The sequence below is a fragment of the Phocoena sinus genome, chromosome 4, assembly GCF_008692025.1.
Source record: "Phocoena sinus isolate mPhoSin1 chromosome 4, mPhoSin1.pri, whole genome shotgun sequence".
NCBI classification, from domain to species: domain Eukaryota; kingdom Metazoa; phylum Chordata; class Mammalia; order Artiodactyla; family Phocoenidae; genus Phocoena; species Phocoena sinus.
Window position 1 is genome coordinate 74,425,646 of NC_045766.1, and position 18,300 is coordinate 74,443,945.

The window sequence follows — 18,300 nt, forward strand, 5'->3', positions numbered from 1 at the left end:
ACTCAGATCACTACTGTCTTGTGGGTCTTGTGGACATAAGCCCCATTGATTTTCAAAGCTAGATGTCTTGGGGGGCTCATCTTTCAGGTACGGGTCTTAAAAGTTATGATGCCTGATGTGTAGTTCAAACCCTTCACTCCTCAGGGAGAAGCTCTGGGTTTTGAGTTACACCCTGATTCTGGGTCTCCATACCAGGGGTGGGGTTAGCAGTGAGGTTGCATCCCAGCCTCTCCTACACACTTCAACGTGGTTTTCTTCTCGTTTGCCTGATGTGTAGTCCGTGCTCAGCCAGCCTTTCCAAGGAAATTGTTCCACACATAGCTATAGACTCAGTTTGTCCGTGGGAGGAGGTCAGTTCAGGATCTTCCTACGTTGCCATCTTGAACCAGAACCCCACTTTTTCCTTCTTTTTAAATTCTGCTGTTCCAGAAGCCTCCTATAAATGGCTTCTTATTATCTTTCAAATCCAAGATGCTTTAAAAATCCCTAAAAGCCTAGATCCTAACTGTACTTATCTAGTCAAAGATTGTGGAGGCTTCCAATGAACATTAACAGTTGCCAAGCAAAGAGTGCTTATTGTGTCCCAAGACATTGTGCTAAGTTGCTTTATATACATTATCTCATTAAAAAGCCTCTCAGCAACCCTATGAGGTTCAACAGTGTTACTACCCACATTTTACAGATCAAGAAAACGAGACCTAAAGAAGGGAAGTGACTCGTCCAAAGATACTGGAAGGGCTAGGAATACAAACCTACCTGATTCATATAACGTTTAGCACAAATGTAGAGTTTAAAAATTGTAGAATACTAAGGCATCTATCATAAAGCCTTAGATAGGCAAGTCATTCTGCTGAGGCCTACTCTGTAGTATATAAAACCTGTAATGTGAAACTTGACAAATGGAACAGAGAGCTCCAATCCTCCCTAACCCCAGGGGAACTTTTCTTTGGTTAACCTTCTATAATGTTTTTTGTTTAAAATTCAAAACCCCAAAAAGGTAGTATCTTTCTTTATAAGTAAGTAAGTGTGGTTATATTATTTATATAAAATAACTAGCTCCTTCAAGGTTGATAGGTATCCAACAGTTCTAGTATTTCAGGGTTTTAAGAAAAACAACGTTTACCAAATCTATAGTCTCAGTCATTATGTTCTCAGTGTTATCATTCCACTCACAGAAACACCAACTCTTACATGTGCTCCTATACAGCGTATTATCCATCCCTTCAACATCTGTATAAGTATTTACAGAACCTTTATGGTGCACAGGGGTACTGTGCTAGAGGATATGCATTCTTCAGAAAGAGCTCTCATCCTCAAGGATGTTTAGTTTGTAAAAAGTCCAAATGCATCAACAGGGGAATGATTAAACATATTCCAGCCCAAGTGTAACTAGGATACACTATGGAGTTGTAAAAAGGTAACTCTAGACATGGAAATGTACCACAGCAGCACATACATACACAAAACATTCTCCATACTCTATGAAGCAGAGTTGTTTTCATCTCAAGTTGTTTTGCTGAGAACCAGATGTTCACAGTTCCAAACTTAAGGAAAGAGGTGGAAAGGGGGATAGAATAAACTCCCATTCCTGTGATAAGCAAGATTTCTTGTACAATAACCAATTCAGGAAAAATGTTTCCAGGTCACCATTTTTTCCCCATTCAAAACCAAAGCAGAGGGCTTTACCTGGTGGTGCAGTGGTTGAGAGTCTGCCTGCTGATGCAGGGGACACAGGTTCGAGCCCTGGTCTGGGAGGATCCCACATGCCCCAGAGCGACTGGGCCCGTGAGCCACAACTACTGAGCCTGTGCGTCTGGAGCCTGTGCTCCGCAACGAGAGGCCACGATAGTGGGCCCGTGCACCGCGATGAAGAGCAGCCCCCGCTTGCCGCAACTGGAGAAAGCCCTCGCACAGAAACGAAGACCCAACACAGCCAAAAATAAATAAATTTACACAAAAAAAACAAAAAAACAAAGCAGAGCAATCAAGATGGCAGAGAAGAAGAACGGGAAGCTCACCTCCTCCCACAAATACATCAAAAAATACATCTATGTGTGGAACAGTTCTCACAGACTCCTACTGAATGCTCACAGAAGACCTCAGACTTCTGAAAGGACAAAAAGAATCTCCAAATAACCAGGTAGGACAAAAGAAAAAAAAAATAGAAAGGAATCTGGACAGGACCTGTACCCCTGGGAGGGAGCTGTGAAGGAGGAAAGGCTCCCGTACCCCAGGGAGTCCCCTCACCGGCAGGAAAAGGGATCAAAAATGTATTTGAAGAAATTATGTCTGAAAACTTCCCAAACCTAAAGAAGGAAACACATCCAGGTACAGGAAGCACAGAGGGTTCCAACAAGATGAACCCAAACAAACAAACAGACCTACACCAAGACATATTTTAATTAAAATGGCAAAAGTTAAAGAGAGGATTCTAAAGGCAGCAAGAGAAAAACAACTCATTACAAGGAAACCCCCATAAGGCTATCAGCTGATTTCTCTACAGAAACGTTGCAGGCCAGAAGGGAGTGGCAAAATATATTCAATCTATCATTTAGAATAGAAGGAGAGAGAATTTCTTAGACAAGCAAAAACTAAAAATACAGCAATACTAAACCTATCATAAAAGAAATACTGAAAGGTCTTCTTCTCTAAATAGAAAAACAAGAAGCTATATCAAGGAGAAAATTACAACCAAAAAGTAAATCACTTACATAAGCCACTATATAGATTAAAAAGGAAAAAAATAAATTTTTTGTGTGTGAAAGTGATGATGACCACAGTGAACAGCAAAAGGATAAACATGAAGATGTAAAAGAGGACATCAAAATCATAAAATGTTGAGGAGGAGAGTTAAGAAAATGTAGATTCTTCTTTTTTTAGAATGTATTTGAGCCTATATGACTACCAGTCTAAAGCACGTAGATATATGAAGGGGTTTAACATACTTGAAAAACAGGGTAACCACAAGTCAAAACCACAATAGATTCACAAAAACCAAAAAGAAGAGAACACAAGCATAAGGGGAAGAAGAGGAAATACAGAATTAACTGGAAAAAAAGATTTAAAATGGCAAAAAATACACATCTATCGAGAATTACCTTAAACATCAATGGACTAAATGCCCCATTCAAAAGACACAGAGTGGCAGACTGGATAAAAAAACAAAAGCCTACAATATGCTGCCTATAAGAGACCCACTTTAGGGCAAAGGACACACAGATTGAAAGTGAGGGGATAGAAAAAGATTTCATGCAAACGGAAATGATAAGAAGCAGGGATCGCAATACTTGTATCAGACAAAATAATAGACTTTAAAACAAAGGCCATAAAACCATAAACAAAGATAAAGAAGGACACTATATAATGATAAAAGGATCAATACAAGAAGAGGATATTACTCTCATCAACATATATGTACCTAATATAGGAGTGCCTAAATACATAAAACAAATATTAACATACATAAAGGGAGAAACTGACTGGAATACCATAACAGTAGGAGACCTTAACACCCCACTCACATCAATGGACATATCTTCCTAGACAGAAAATCAATAAGGCATCAGAGATCCTAAATGATAAAACAGAACAGTTAGACTTAATTGATATTCTTAGAACATTACATCCAAAAAACCCAGAATACACATTCTTTTCAAGTGAACATGGAACATTCTCTAGGACTGGCCACATACTAGAGCACAAAGCAAGCCTCAACAAATTTAAGAGGATAGAAATTATTTCAGGCATCTTTCCTGACCACAACAGCATGAAACTAGAAATCAACCATAGAAAAAGAAAACAATTACATGGAGTCTAAACAACATGCTACTAAAAAACCAATGGGTCAATGATGAAATCAAAGAGGAAATTTAAAAAATATCTTGAGACAGATGACAATGAAAACACAACTGTACATTATCTGTGGGATGCCACAAAAGCAGCTGTTAGAGGGAACTTCATAGCGATACAAGCCTTCCTCAAAAAACTAGAAAAATCTCAAGCAACCTAATCTACCACCTAAAAGAATTAGAAAAAGAACAAACAAAACCTAAAGTCAGCAAAAGGAAGGAAATAATAAACATCAGAGACAAAAAAATGTAAAATAAAGGTTAAAAAAAACCAGATAAAATCAATAAAATCAAGAGCTTGTTCTTTGACAGTGTAAACAAAATTGATAAACCTTTGGCCAGGCTCATCAAGAAGAAAAGAGAGAGAACCTAAATAAACAAAATAAGAAAAAAGGAGAAATAAACAATACTGCAGAAATACAAAACACTGTAAAAGAATATTATGAACAAGTACATGCCAACAAATTTGCCAACCTAGAAGAAATGGACAAGTTTTTCTAGAAACATACAGCCCACCAAAACTGAATCAAGAAGAAATAAATAATCTGAACAGACCAATCACTAGAAGTGAAATAGAATCTATAAAAAAAACAAAACCAAAAAACTCCTTACAAACAAAAGTTCAGGACCAGGTGGCTTCACAGGCAAATTCTACCAAACATATAACGAAGAACTTATACAAATCCTTCTCAAAATCTTCCAAAAGACTGAAAAGGAGGGAACACTCTCAAAGACATTCTATGAAGCCACCATCACCCTGATACCAAAACCAGACAAATATACCACCAAAAAAAAAATTACAGGCCAATATCTTTGATGAATACAGATGCAAAAAACTACTAGCAAAACCAAATAAAATATTAGCAAAATATTAGCAACCCAAATCCAACAACACATAAAAATCATGCACCACAACCAAGTTGGATTCACCCCAGGATCACAAGTATGGTTCAACAAATGCAGATCAATTAATGTGATTCATCACATTAACAAAGAAAAGACAAAAATCACATGATCATCTAAATAGATACAGAAAAAGCATTTGATAAAATTCAACATCCATTCATGATAAAAACTCTTACCAAGGTGGTAACATAACATAATAAAAGCTATTTATGACAAACCCACAGCCAATATAATACTCAACAGTGAAAAGCTGAAATCCTTCCTGCTAAAATCTGGAACAAGGTTGCCTACTGTCATGACTTCTATTCAACATAGTATTGGAATTCAGACAAGAAAAAGAAACAAAAGGTATCCAAATTGTAAGGGAAGACGTAAAACTGTCATTCTATGCAGATGACATGATACTGTATATAGAAAACCCTAAAGAACTGATAAATTCAGCAAGGTAGCAGGATACAAGATTAACATACAGAAATGGGTTGCATTTTTTTACACTAAAAACACAATATCAGAAAGGGAATGTAAAAAAACAGTACCTTTTAAAATCATACAAAAAAAAAAAAACCTTAGGAATAAAGCTGACCAAGGAGGTGAAAGATTTATATGCTGAGAACTATAAACCATTAATAAAGGAAACTGAAGATGATTTAAAGAAATGGAAAGATATCCCAGGCTCTTGGATTAGAAGAATATCATTAAAATGGCCATACTACCCAAAGCAATCTACAGATTTAATGTGATCCCTATCAAATTACCCATGACATTTTTCACAGAACTAGAACAAGTAATCCTAAAACTTATATGGAACCAAAAAAGACCCAGAATTGCCAAAGCAATCCTGAGGAAAAAGAACAAAGCAGGAGGCATAAACCTCCCAGACTTCGGACAATACTACAAAGCTACAGTAATCAAAACAGTGTGGAACTGGCATGAAAACAGACATGTATCAATGGAACAGAAATAGAGAGCCCAGAAATAAACCTACATACCTATGGTCAATCTTGACAAAGGAGACGAGAATATACAATGGAGAAAAGACAATCTCTGCAGCAAGTGGTGTTGAGAATGCTGGACAGCCACATGTAAATCAATGAAGTTAGAACATACCCTCACACCATGCACAAAAATAAACTCAATATGGCTTAAAGACTTAAATAAAAGACATGACACCATAAAACTCCTAGAAGAGAACATAGGCAAAACATTCTCTGACATAAACCATACTAATGTTTTCTTAGGTCAGTCCCAAGGCAATAGAATAAAAGCAAAAATAAACAAATGGGACCTAATCAAACTTACAAGCTTTTGCACAGCAAAGGAGACCATAAACAAAACGAAAAGACAAACTACAGAATGGGAGAAAATATTTGCAAACAATGTGACTGATAAGGGCTTGATTTCAGAAAATATACAAACAGCTCATGCAACTCAACAACAATAAAAAAAACCAACCCAATCAAAAAATGGGTGGGAGGGGGCTTCCCTGGTGGGGCAGTGGTTGAGAATCTGCCTGCCAATGCAGGGGACATGGGTTTGAGCCCTGGTCTGGGAAGATCCCACATGCCACGGAGCAACTGGGCCCGTAAGCCACAATTACTGAGCCTGCGCTTCTGGAACCTGTGCTCCGCAATGAGAGGCTGCGATAGTGAGAGGCCCGCACACCGCGATGAAGAGTGGCCCCCGCTTGCCACGGCTGGAGAAGGCCCTCGTGCAGAAACAAAGACCCAACACAGCCATAAATAAATTAATTAATTAATTTTAAAAAAATGGGCAGGAGACCTAAATAGACATTTCTCCAAAGAAGACATACAGATGGCCAACAAGCACATAAAAAGACGTTCAATATCACTAATTATTAGAGAAATGCAAATCAAACCTACAATGAGGTACCACCTCACACATGTCAGAATAGCCATCATTAAGAAGTCTATAAATAACAAGGCTGGAGAGGGTGTGGACAAAAGGGAACCTAACTACACTGTTGGTGGGAATGTACATTGGGGCAGCCATTATGGAGAACAGTAAGGAGGTTCCTCAGAAAACTAAAAATAGAGTTGCCATATGATCCAGCGGACAAAGCTGGATTTGTCCATATGTGGACAAAGCTATAATTCAAAAAGATACATGCACCCCTGTGTTCACAGAGGCACTGTTCACAATAGCCAAGACATGGAAACACCCTTAATGGCCATCAACAGATGAATGGATAAAGAAGTCACACACACACACACACACACACACACACACACACGAATACTACTCAGCCATAAAAAAAAACAAAATGCCATCTGCAGCACCATGGATAGGCCTAGGCATTATCATACTATGTGTAGTAAGTCAGAAAAAGAACGACAAATACCCTGTGATACCACTTATATGTGGAATCTAAAATATGACACAAATGAACATATCCATGAAACAGAAACAGACTCACTGACACAGAGAACAGACTTGTGGTTGCCAAGTGGGAGGTGGGGTGGGAGAGGGATGGAGTGGGAGTTTGGGGTTAGCAGATGCAATCTATTATATGTAGAGTGGATAAACAACAAGGGCCTACTGTATATCACAGGGAACTATATTTAGTATTCTGTGATAAACCATAATGGAAAAGAATACTTAAAAAATGTATATATATGTATAACTTAATCACTTTTCTACACAGCAGAAATGAACACATTTAAATCAACTATATTTCAATTACTATATTACTTTTTTAAAAGTAAAAAAACAAAACAACTTTGAACCCCAAAAGGACATTTAATAACCTAGATTACTCCTTCACTGACTAGAGACTATCATTGAGAAAGTTTGCTCTTTTTCTTTTAGCCACTGCAACTGCATTTCTCACTGCAACTGCATTTCTCAGACTGCTAAAAGTGTTAACGTGTTCAAGGTAAGTTTGGATGACATGACAGAACCATGTATCTCCACACTGAAGAGCCACAATAAACATTAGCACATCAAAGGCTCTGCAAAGTCCTAAACAAATGTCTGGTTTTGTTTAACCTAGAGCATTCCTCCTTGAGCACAGAACACCTTTTTTGGCAGCATATTTGGAACATCAGTTGGGAACAATTAAAATTATCAGTTTCTGGGCATTTTTCAACAAAAAGTAGCTTTCTAGATTTTCATCCTAAAATTAGACTGCAAGCTATTTTGCATATCTAAGTTTTATTTTGTCCTTGCTGACTTGGGTAAAGAAGCATTTTGGAAAAACCATTACCAATGAATAGACTTACCTCCTGCTTCTAACTGAACTCCTGGAGTCAAGTGAAGAAATTCTGGTTTCATGCTTACTCGGGAGCCAGAAATAAAACCAACCACAAATTCAGAATGCTCTTCAGCCATTCTCACCTAAATGGAATGTAATAAAAGATTACAAGAAAGCACTTAACCACACAGAATGTAAGAAACTTTATTTCATAGATGCATTTCCTCATTTCATATTAAACTAATTACATCTAAAACGGGTAATCTTAAATATGAATCTACACACTTGCTCCATTAAGACCACCCTGAAATAACACCTTCTGTCCCCTTCTCCTATAACCAAACACTGAAAACACTAAAAATCTTATATTATGTGCATCTAAACTCTAGATGCTGCATCGTTACTTATTTGTAATAATGCTTGGGGACCTACCTACTTCCAAAAAGGATATTAAGTAGTACTCTAGAATACATTTATAATGGTATAAAACCACACTGACTTACTGCCTATCTACATAGATATTCAAGGACAGCCACCACATAAAAAACCACTATGTTGTTAAGAGCTAGCTAAAGAAATCTTACCTCTACAGTTTTCCCTCTTCTTTAACATTTGCCAATAACTTGTCTCCACAATTTCTCTACCATTACCTCACATTCATAGAAGCCTCCCTAGAAGGTCTGCCTGACTTTCTAATTTGGCTCTTCCCTGAGGCCCAGACTGTTCCATTCTTGCCACTAAGTACTACCACCAACCAAAAATCAATGTACTGTCCTTGAGCCAGATCCAGAATGCCAAATATTAGCACTGACTCATGGACCCTCTGCTATGAGAGTTGGGAAATCATAGACATTTATGGTCAATTCAGGGGTGCTGTTAAAACCTGGCCCTAGGGCCATATGAATTCTTCACAGTTCCACAGGCTTTGAAATATGAAACATAAATTCCCATGTAAAAATTAAAATTTTATTTAAAATTCCTGTTACTTTAAAAAGTAATAGTCTTTAAAATATCTGCAAAGATAATCCGTCCATCTTTCTAGGTGATTATCCAACTATGAACCTTGCCCAGAGGAGACTGTAAAGAGGAGCTTTATAACTAGATGATTATCCATCTCTCATTTTTTCTGGCATGCAGGGGGTTGGAGCTGGGCACTAACATGTATGGTGTTATAAGGATTTTTAATAATGGGGAGCTACTAAAGGAAACAATGTGTCTGGACTCTAGTTAAGAGCTCTCCCATACAATGCCAATCAATATCAAAGACTGAAAAGGTAAGCTGCTTCATGTGGGCTGCTGTCATGAGAATATGCATCTGTGTGTGACTCGGGAGACTCCAAGAAACTGCGTATCTGGGAAAAAGCTATTCAATTTCAATTCATGGTGAAAGGGAAAAAACTCCTCTATCTTAAAGACCAGGTAAATACAGACATATGTTTATTTGACCCAATATCCGTGTTTCAATGTTCCTCTCTTAGAGTACAGTTCAAATTTCTTTGGTGTACACTACAAGATATAAAATGCTATTAACCATCAGGATATTCTAGCCAACTAGTATTAATATACTGTCACACAAACAGCAGGTGATTTTTTTGTTTTTGACAGCAATTCCATAGACCCCAAATTAAGGTATTTTCTTCCCTTGTAACATCTAGTGTCACAGCCCTGGCCTTCTATTTGCCCCAATCTCTCTCCTCTGTCACTTACCGCTGCTTCAGTATAGCTCCCAGTGGCCAAGGAGCCAGCAGAGCTCATTTCTGCAATGAGTAAGCACGCCCGGTGCAGGGGCAGGCCTACTTCTCCCAGGCCTTTCACAACTCCTGAGCCTGGAACCACATGAGCGTTTACTAGATCTGCCCAAGAAGCTATTTTAAAGACACCACCTATGAAAAGGGGAAAAAAGATATCTGTCAATTTCCAAACAAAATCCCTTAACTTTTACCCAACCAACCAACTACAATATGGAAATAATCTCCTAGTAGTAACATGTCAATGTAATAGCGAAACACTTCAAGAATTTTAGTGATTATCAATGGACCTACTTGTGAAAAATGTATCTGTCCACCTGGTTAGCTGGTTGAGAAATCACAAGGAGAAAAATATCTTATAAGTTCTACACTTAGTTTACTAGCAAAACTGATAAGACTTTTTCCTTGCAGGCTGATGCTTGTGACTACCAGATTTATGCAACTGGAAAGGGTCCAGTGAAGACAGGTTGTTTGTTAAGTGGAAGACATCAACTGAAATTCCTCTAAAGATGACAAATTTTCGTTCTGTAGGGATCTCTCAGAAACTTTACCATCTCTCAAATCTACTTGTTCCTTAGATCTCTTTAGCTCTTCAAATTTCAATAGACAATTGTATTCATTTTAAAAGCAGACAACAGTAACCCAAGTAGATTTTTGAAAAAAAAACTATATGTAAACCTATAGAAGTTTGTATAACTCTTTCAACAGTCAATCTTTTTTTTAGAAGTATTTATTTATTGATTTGGCTGTGCCGGGTCTTACTTGCGGCATGCGGGCTCTTAGTTGCAGCATGCGGGATCTAGTTCCCTGACCAGGGACTGAACCTGGGCCCCATGCATTGGGAGCGCAGTCTTAACCACTGGACCACCAGGGAAGTCCCAACAGTCAATATCTTTAGCACATGAAGAAAGTCATTACAGACAAATCTCTCCTAAAGAAACAGCTTAAGAATATATATGTATTACTTTAAGAAAAATTGTTATCTCAAAAGATGCTTATAACTGTTAAATAACATAAAATGTCTGTTGTAAGGGTAAGTGAAAAAAGAGATATACCCAATATAACAGAAAGTTGCATAGAAGAATGGGTAAAGAATTAAGCACTTTTTAAACTAATGTATGCTCTTACCTTGAGCTCCTATTTAACAAAATTTTTTAAAAAGGATGCATATCAACAGATCTTTTTCTGCTAAAAATAAATCTTACTTTATACTACCTTTTCCTTGTCTCCTATATCTGCAATTTTCATTCTTTGAATATTCAGAACTCATTGTGTTCTGCAGGGCCAACATCTGTCATTTTTGCCTGCCTAGAACCCATGTCCCTTTCTTCTGGCATAAGCACAGCCATTTTCTTTAGGGAAATAACCCCTAACTATACCTTGGGGTTCAAGAAGTTTACATAAATAGCCTCACAATGATCAAGGGATCAACCCTAGAAGACAAAGACATAACAACCATAAATATTTACGTACCCAACACAGGAGCACCTCAATACATAAGGCAAATGCTCACAGCCGTGAAAGGGGAAATCGACAGTAACACAATAATAGTGGTGGAATTTAACACCCCACTTACACCAATGGACAGATCATCCAGACAGAAAACTAATAAGGAAACAAAAGCCTTAAATGACACGTTAGACCAGATACACTTAATCGATATTTACAGGACATTCCATCCGAAAGCAGCAGAATATACTTTCTTCTCAAGTGCACACGGAACATTCTCCAGGATAGATCACATCTTGGGTCACAAATCAGTAGATTTAAGAAATTGAAATCGTATCAAGCAACTTTCCAACCACAACACTACGAGATTAGAAAGCAATTACAGGAAACAAACTGTACAACACAAACACATGGAGGCTAAGCAATATGCTACTAAATAACCAAGAGATCACTGAAGAAATCAAAAAATACCTAGAAACAAATGACAAAGAAAACACGACAACCCAAAACCTATGGGATGCAACAAAAGCAGTTCTAAAAGGGAAGTTTACAGCAATACAATCCTACCTCAAGAAACAAGAAATATCTCAAATAAACAACCTAACCTTATACATAAAGCAACTAGAGAAAGAAGAACAAAAACCCTGCAAAGTTAGTAGAAGGAAAGAAATCATAAAGATCAGAGCAGAAATAAATAGAAACAAAGAAAACAATAGCAGAGATCAATAAAACTAAAAGCTGGTACTTTGAGAAGATAAACAAAATTGATAAACCTTTAGCCAGACTCATCAAGAAATAAAGAGAGAAGACTCAATAAAATTAGAAATGAAAAAGAAGTTATAACTGACACTGCAGAAATACAAAGGATCATAAGAGACTACTACAAGCAGCTATATGGCAATAAAATGGACAACCTGGAATGGACAAATTCTTAGAAAAGTACTACCTTCCAAGACTGAACCAGGAAGAAATAGAAAATACGAACATACCAATCACAAGTAATGAAATTGAAACTGTGAATAAAAATCTTCCAACAAACGAAAGTCCAGGACCAGATGGCTTCACAAGCGAATTCTAGCAAACATTTAGAGAAGAGCTAACACCGATCCTTCTCAAATTCTTCCAAAAAACTGCAGAGGGAGGAACACTCCCAAACTCACTGCACGAGGCCACCATCACCCTGATACAAAAAACAGACAGTGATATCACAAAAAAAGAAAATCACAGGCCAATATCACTGATGAACATAGACGCAAAAATCCTTAACAAAATACTAGCAAACCGAATCCAACACATTAAAAGGACCATACACCATGATCAAGTGGGATTTATCCCAGGGATGCGAGGATTCTTCAATATATGCAAATCAATCAATGTGATACACCATATTAACAAGTTGAAGAATAAAAGCCACATAATCACCTCAATTGATACAGAAAAAGCTTTCAACAAAATTCAACACCCATTTATGATAAGAACTCTCCAGAAAGTGGGCACAGAGGGAAACTACCTCAACGTAATAAAGGCCATATATGACAAACCCACAGCAACATCATTCTCAATGGTGAAAAACTGAAAGCATTTCCTCTAAGATCAGGAACAAGACAAGGATGTCCACTCTTGCCAGTATTCAACAGTTTTGGAAGTCCTAACTATGGCAATCAGAGAAGAAAAAGAAATAAAAGGAATCCAAATTGGAAAAGAAGAAATAAAACACTCACTCTTTGCAGATGTTTGCAGATGACATGATACTATACATAGAAAATCCTAAAGATGCCACCAGAAAATTACTAGAGCTAATCAATGAATTTAGTAAAGTTGCAGGATACAAAATTAATACACAGAAATCTCTGGCATTCCTATACACGAACAACGAAAGATCAGAAAGAGAAATTAAGGAAACAATCCCATTTACCATTGCAACAAAAAGAATAAAATACCTAGGAATAAACCTAAGGAGTCAAAAGACATATGTGCAAAAAACTAGAAGATACTAATGAAAGAAATCAAAGACAACAAAAACAGATGGAGAGATATACCATGTTCTTGGATTGGAAGAATCAATATTGTGAAAATGACTCTACTACCCAAAGCAATCTACATATTCAATGCAATCCCTATCAAATTACCAATGGCATTTTTCACAGAACTAGAACAGAAAATTTTGCATTTTGTATGGAAACACAAAAGACCCTGAATAGCTAAAGCAATCTTGAGAAAGATTGAGCTGGAGGAATCAGGCTTCCTGACTTCAGACTATAATACAAAGCTACAGTAATCAAGACAGTATGGTACTGGCATCAAAACAGAAATATAGACCAATGGAACAGGATAGAAAGCCCAGAGATAAACACACACCTATGGTTACCTAATCTACGACAAAGGAGGCAAGAATATGCAATGGAGAAATGACAGCCTCTTCAATGCATGGTGCTGGAAAAACTTGACAGCTACATTTTAAAGAAATGAAATTAGAACACTCCCTAACACCATATAGAAAAATAAACTCAAAATGGATTAAAGACCTGAATGTAAGGCCAGACACTATAAAACTCTAAGAGGAAAACACAGGCAGAACACTCTGACATATATCGCAGCAAGATCTTTTTTGACTTCCCTCCTAAAGTAATGAAAATAAAAACAAAAATAAATGGGACCTAATTAAACTCCAAAGTTTTTGCACAGCAAAGGAAACCATAAACAAAACAAAAAGACAACCCACAGAATGGGAGAAAATGTTTGCAAATGAAGTAACTGACAAAGGATTAATCTCCAAAATATACAAACAGCTCATGCAGCTCAGTATCAAAAAACAAAGAACCCAATCAAAAAATGGGCAGAAGACCTTAATAGACATTTCTCCAAAGAAGATATACAGATGGCCAACAAACACAGGAGAAGATGCTCAACATCACTAATTATTAGAGAAATGCAAATCAAAAGTACAATGAGGTATCACCTCACATGGGTCAGAATGGCCACCACTGAAATATCTACAAACAACAAATGCTGGAGAGGGTGTGGAGGAAAGGGAACCCTCTTGCACTGTTGGTAGGAATGTAAATTAATACAGCCACTATGGAGAACAGTATGGAGGTTCCTTAAAAAACGAAAACTAGAACTACCATGTGACCCACAATCCAACTACTGGGCATATACCCAGAGAAAACCATAATTCAAAAAGATACATGCACCCCAGTGTTCACTGCAGCACTATTTACAATAGCCAGGATATGGAAGCAACCTAAATGTCCATCAACAGCGGAATGGATAAAGAAGATGTGGTACATATATACAGTGGAATATTACTCATCCATAAAAAGGAATGAAATTGGGTCATTTGTAGAGACGTGGATAGACCTAGAGACTGTCATGTAAGTCAGAAAGAGAAAAACAAATATTGTATATTAACGTATATATGTGGAATCTAGAAAAATGGTATAGATGATCTTATATGCAAAGCAGAAATAGAGACAGATGTAGAGAACAAACGTATGGACACCAAGTTGCAGGGGGGGGGGTGAACTGGGAGATGGGGATTGACATATATATACTATTGATACTATGATAGATAAGTAATGTTATCTATCATATTTATAACTAATGTAACTACTGTTTAGCTCAGCGAACTCTACTCAATGCTCTGTGGTGACCTAAATGAGAAGGAAATCCAAAAAAGAGGGGATATATGTATACGTATAGCTGATTCACTTTGCTGTACAATAGAAACTAACACAACATTGTAAAGCAACTATACTGCAATAAAAATTTTTTAAAAATAGCCTCACATCACCAGGAGCAGGGTATATTACCCAGGTGAGCTAATAAAGGTATTCTATACCCCAGGTCTGAGCGACTGGTTTGAGGAGTGTGCCTACCTGAGAAAGAAGTCAAGAGAGAAGAAAGCAGAGCTGAAACTTGGAGAGAAAGCAAGGCCAAAAGACATCACTTGAGCTCCTAGAGCCAACCATGGCTTTTCTACAGCTGGACTTTGTCATGTCAGCCAATACATTTCCTTCTGTTCTTCAGCCAGTTTAAGCTGGATTTGTGATTCTTGTTGGTTCCTGAATAATACTTACCTTCATACTGCTTTTTTACTGTGTTTCCTATATCTGCAAATTTCCGGTCTTCAAATATTAGAAACTCATGGCGCTTTGCCAGAATGGTTAACTCCTTCATCACATCCAGAGTAAAATCATTCAAAATATCTACATGAGTCTTGAGCATGCAGATTCTGGGTCCTAGAGCATCTGCTAGCTGCAACAGCTCTCTGGACTCTGAAATATCAGCAGACAGGCACAGATTGGTCTCCTTCTTTTGCATAAGCCTGAGAAGCTTTGATGCAACTGGGTGGATCCCGGGCAGCTCTGCACGTGCACCAAAGCTTAGTTCTTTGGGTCCTTTCTTTACAGAAGGGAGAGAACCACTATGATTAGCTGCCACAAAAACATTCTCCTGAATAAATCTCTTCACTCTCTCGACCATCTCAGCATCAATTTTTTTCTGTTGCTCAAGAATCTCCAGCATTTTGGACAATGTACACACTGAGTGGAGATGAATCCCATGTGCCTGCAACTTGTCCTTTCCTCCTTGCTCTCTGTCCAGCAGCACTATGGCATCAGTGACCTTCAAGCCCTCCTTCTGAAGAACCTCAACAGTTTCCAAAACACTAGATCCACTGGTGACAACATCTTCAATGATCAAACAGGTTTCTCCTCGATTAATAGCCCCTTCTACAAGACGCTTAGTACCTAGAAAAGAAAAAATTACGTTGACTCTGTTTTAAAGTTATATATTTCAGCCAACTCAAGATGTATCTTGCAGTATAAATTTGGCATGTATTTATGAAGAGGGGGATAATCGAAATTATATTTTCTGATAATCTACTTTAGTTTTAAAATTCCTAATGAATCTTCAATGTGCCACAATTACTGTTTTGTTCAGTGCCTATGTATTTCAAAATTGTCAAAGTTACATATACAGAACATTTTTAGTAAAACTAGCAAATTATTTAACGGTATAAAACATCATTTAATGTGTTTATGATCAAAATTTCAAATACAGGTTTTATTAAGGCAAGATCACCTAGGTCAATGAAAGTTATGAAACAAAGAATAGCCCAATATCATCAATGAAATCATTCCTTTTTCCATTAACAATTTCTTTATTCAAGATCAGCCAAACAACTGGACTTCTGAGCACATAAATGCAGGAGGGAAAATATTCAACAACCACTGAGGTCAATCACCACAGCGTTATCAGCTATGTAATGTAATGTGACTAAACACACTTCCCCACTCCAACCCCTACTGCAGACTATTTTCAGATAATCTACAAACTGTAAATACTCAGGCTGTAGACTACACAGACTCATGGTTTAGAGATTCATTTTTACATTTTCCACTACCAAGTTTATCTTATTTTGAATCAGAATAGATATAGTGGGCATTTTGCCTACGTTCTGAACTTTCCACAGGTACTGTCTTTGCTCTTTCCCCAACTCCTTTCCTTCCCTTGCAGAATTGGCAAGTTTAACTGAATCATCTTACACGAGAACATGAGACTGCGAGTACTTATAGGTATATTTTTAAGTTAATGATCTTATTCTAAGAAATATTTTTGAAGATACATAATAAGGAAATAGAAACAGTAGTCTTATGGCAGTGATTCATAGAGATAAACACTGTGCTGCTAAGTGGCAAAAACATTTGTCTAATTTTTTTATAATGGAGAATTTCAAACAAAACTAGACAAAATAGTATAACAAACCTCCACAAATACAGCACCTCACCACTTAGCAACTCATGGGCAATCTTGCTTCAACTATAACTCCAACATCACCCTCCCCCCATAATTTTTAGACACAAATCCCAGACATCATATGATTTCATCATAAAATTTTTAGAACACATCTGTAAAAAGGACTCTTTTCAAAAAGAAGTAACAAAAACAGTATCACACCAACATAAAACAACACGAAAAAATCATTAGCACTTAAGATCATCAAATATGAAGTCAGTTCCAATACTTTTAGATTGATTTAGTTTTAATGCAGCCCACATTTAAAACACCCACCTGATAACCTACCGCCATGAACCCATAAAAACATCTTCATTTAGAATTTCATGTGGCATTTACTTTTTTTTTGGCCACCTGGACAGCTTGTGGGATCTTATTTCCCCAACCAGGGATCAAACCTGGGCCCCCTGCAGTGGAAGTGCAGAGTCCTAACCACTGGACTGCCAGGGAATTCCCTCACATTGCTTTAACAGATTAATTTTATTCATGCAATTTAAATATAAATACATTGGGAAAGTAAGTGCTCTTAGAACATTCTTCTGATGAGGGAAGCGCTGGTAAAAATGTTGGGTTTCATAAATTTGGTGCACAAAAAAAGCACTTTTTTTCATTGCCTAATTAATACAAAGCATTTCACCCCTAGACTCTAAAGGAAAGGGAGGTGATTTATAACAACAGTTAACAAATTCCACAGGCCATAACAACTTAAAGGCCCTATGAAGAATATTCAAGGTGACTATGAACATCAGTGCCTAGAAGAACAAATTCTAAAAGTATCAGGCTACATATCAACTTAAAGCTTATACTATTTTTACTTTACCATAATCCTTTGTTTCCTTCCTTCTAATAAGCATTGGAATTTGGTTGGTTGAACAGATAACCGTGGCCAATGGTAAAGCTGTATAAGGTACTCCACACACAGTATCAAAATTGATCCCTGCATTTTGGGCAGTTTGGAATAAAATTTCTGCAACCTGTAAAAAAACAACACATAACCCAATTATTATTATTACTATTTTAAGTGGTGTATAAATCATGTAACAACATAAAGACAGTAACAACCCAGCAAGGGAGAGTCTTAAACCTGATCAGAAAAATATAAATGCCTTTTTGTTAAGTTGTCCTCTCCACAAATCCCAGTTTACAAATATAAATATAAAAACAGAAGAATTAACCTACTTAGCTAGACTCAGGGCTGCTCCAAGGGCAACATGGAATGTGTTAGGAAAGGCTATGATGTTCATCCTGAAGACTGAGGATGACCCCTAGGCTTCACAGTTTTCCTTAGTAATTCATTATGCTTGTCATGTCTAAACCTATCACCTGCTAGTTTTATTTT

At 37.2% G+C, this 18,300-nt stretch overlaps 1 protein-coding gene across 1 annotated transcript in view; it reads right to left on the reverse strand.

Moving 5' to 3' along the window:
* The window catches only part of UMPS (uridine monophosphate synthetase), a 54,352-nt gene that overhangs the window by 11,926 nt on the left and 24,126 nt on the right, over nt 1-18,300 (reverse strand). The window contains exons 2-5 of the mRNA XM_032631133.1: nt 17,782-17,935; nt 15,242-15,913; nt 9,673-9,848; nt 7,994-8,108 (exon numbers count right to left, since the gene is read on the reverse strand). Coding sequence (XP_032487024.1) covers nt 7,994-8,108; nt 9,673-9,848; nt 15,242-15,913; nt 17,782-17,935 — 1,117 coding nt within the window. The remainder of the gene's footprint in view (nt 1-7,993; nt 8,109-9,672; nt 9,849-15,241; nt 15,914-17,781; nt 17,936-18,300) is intronic.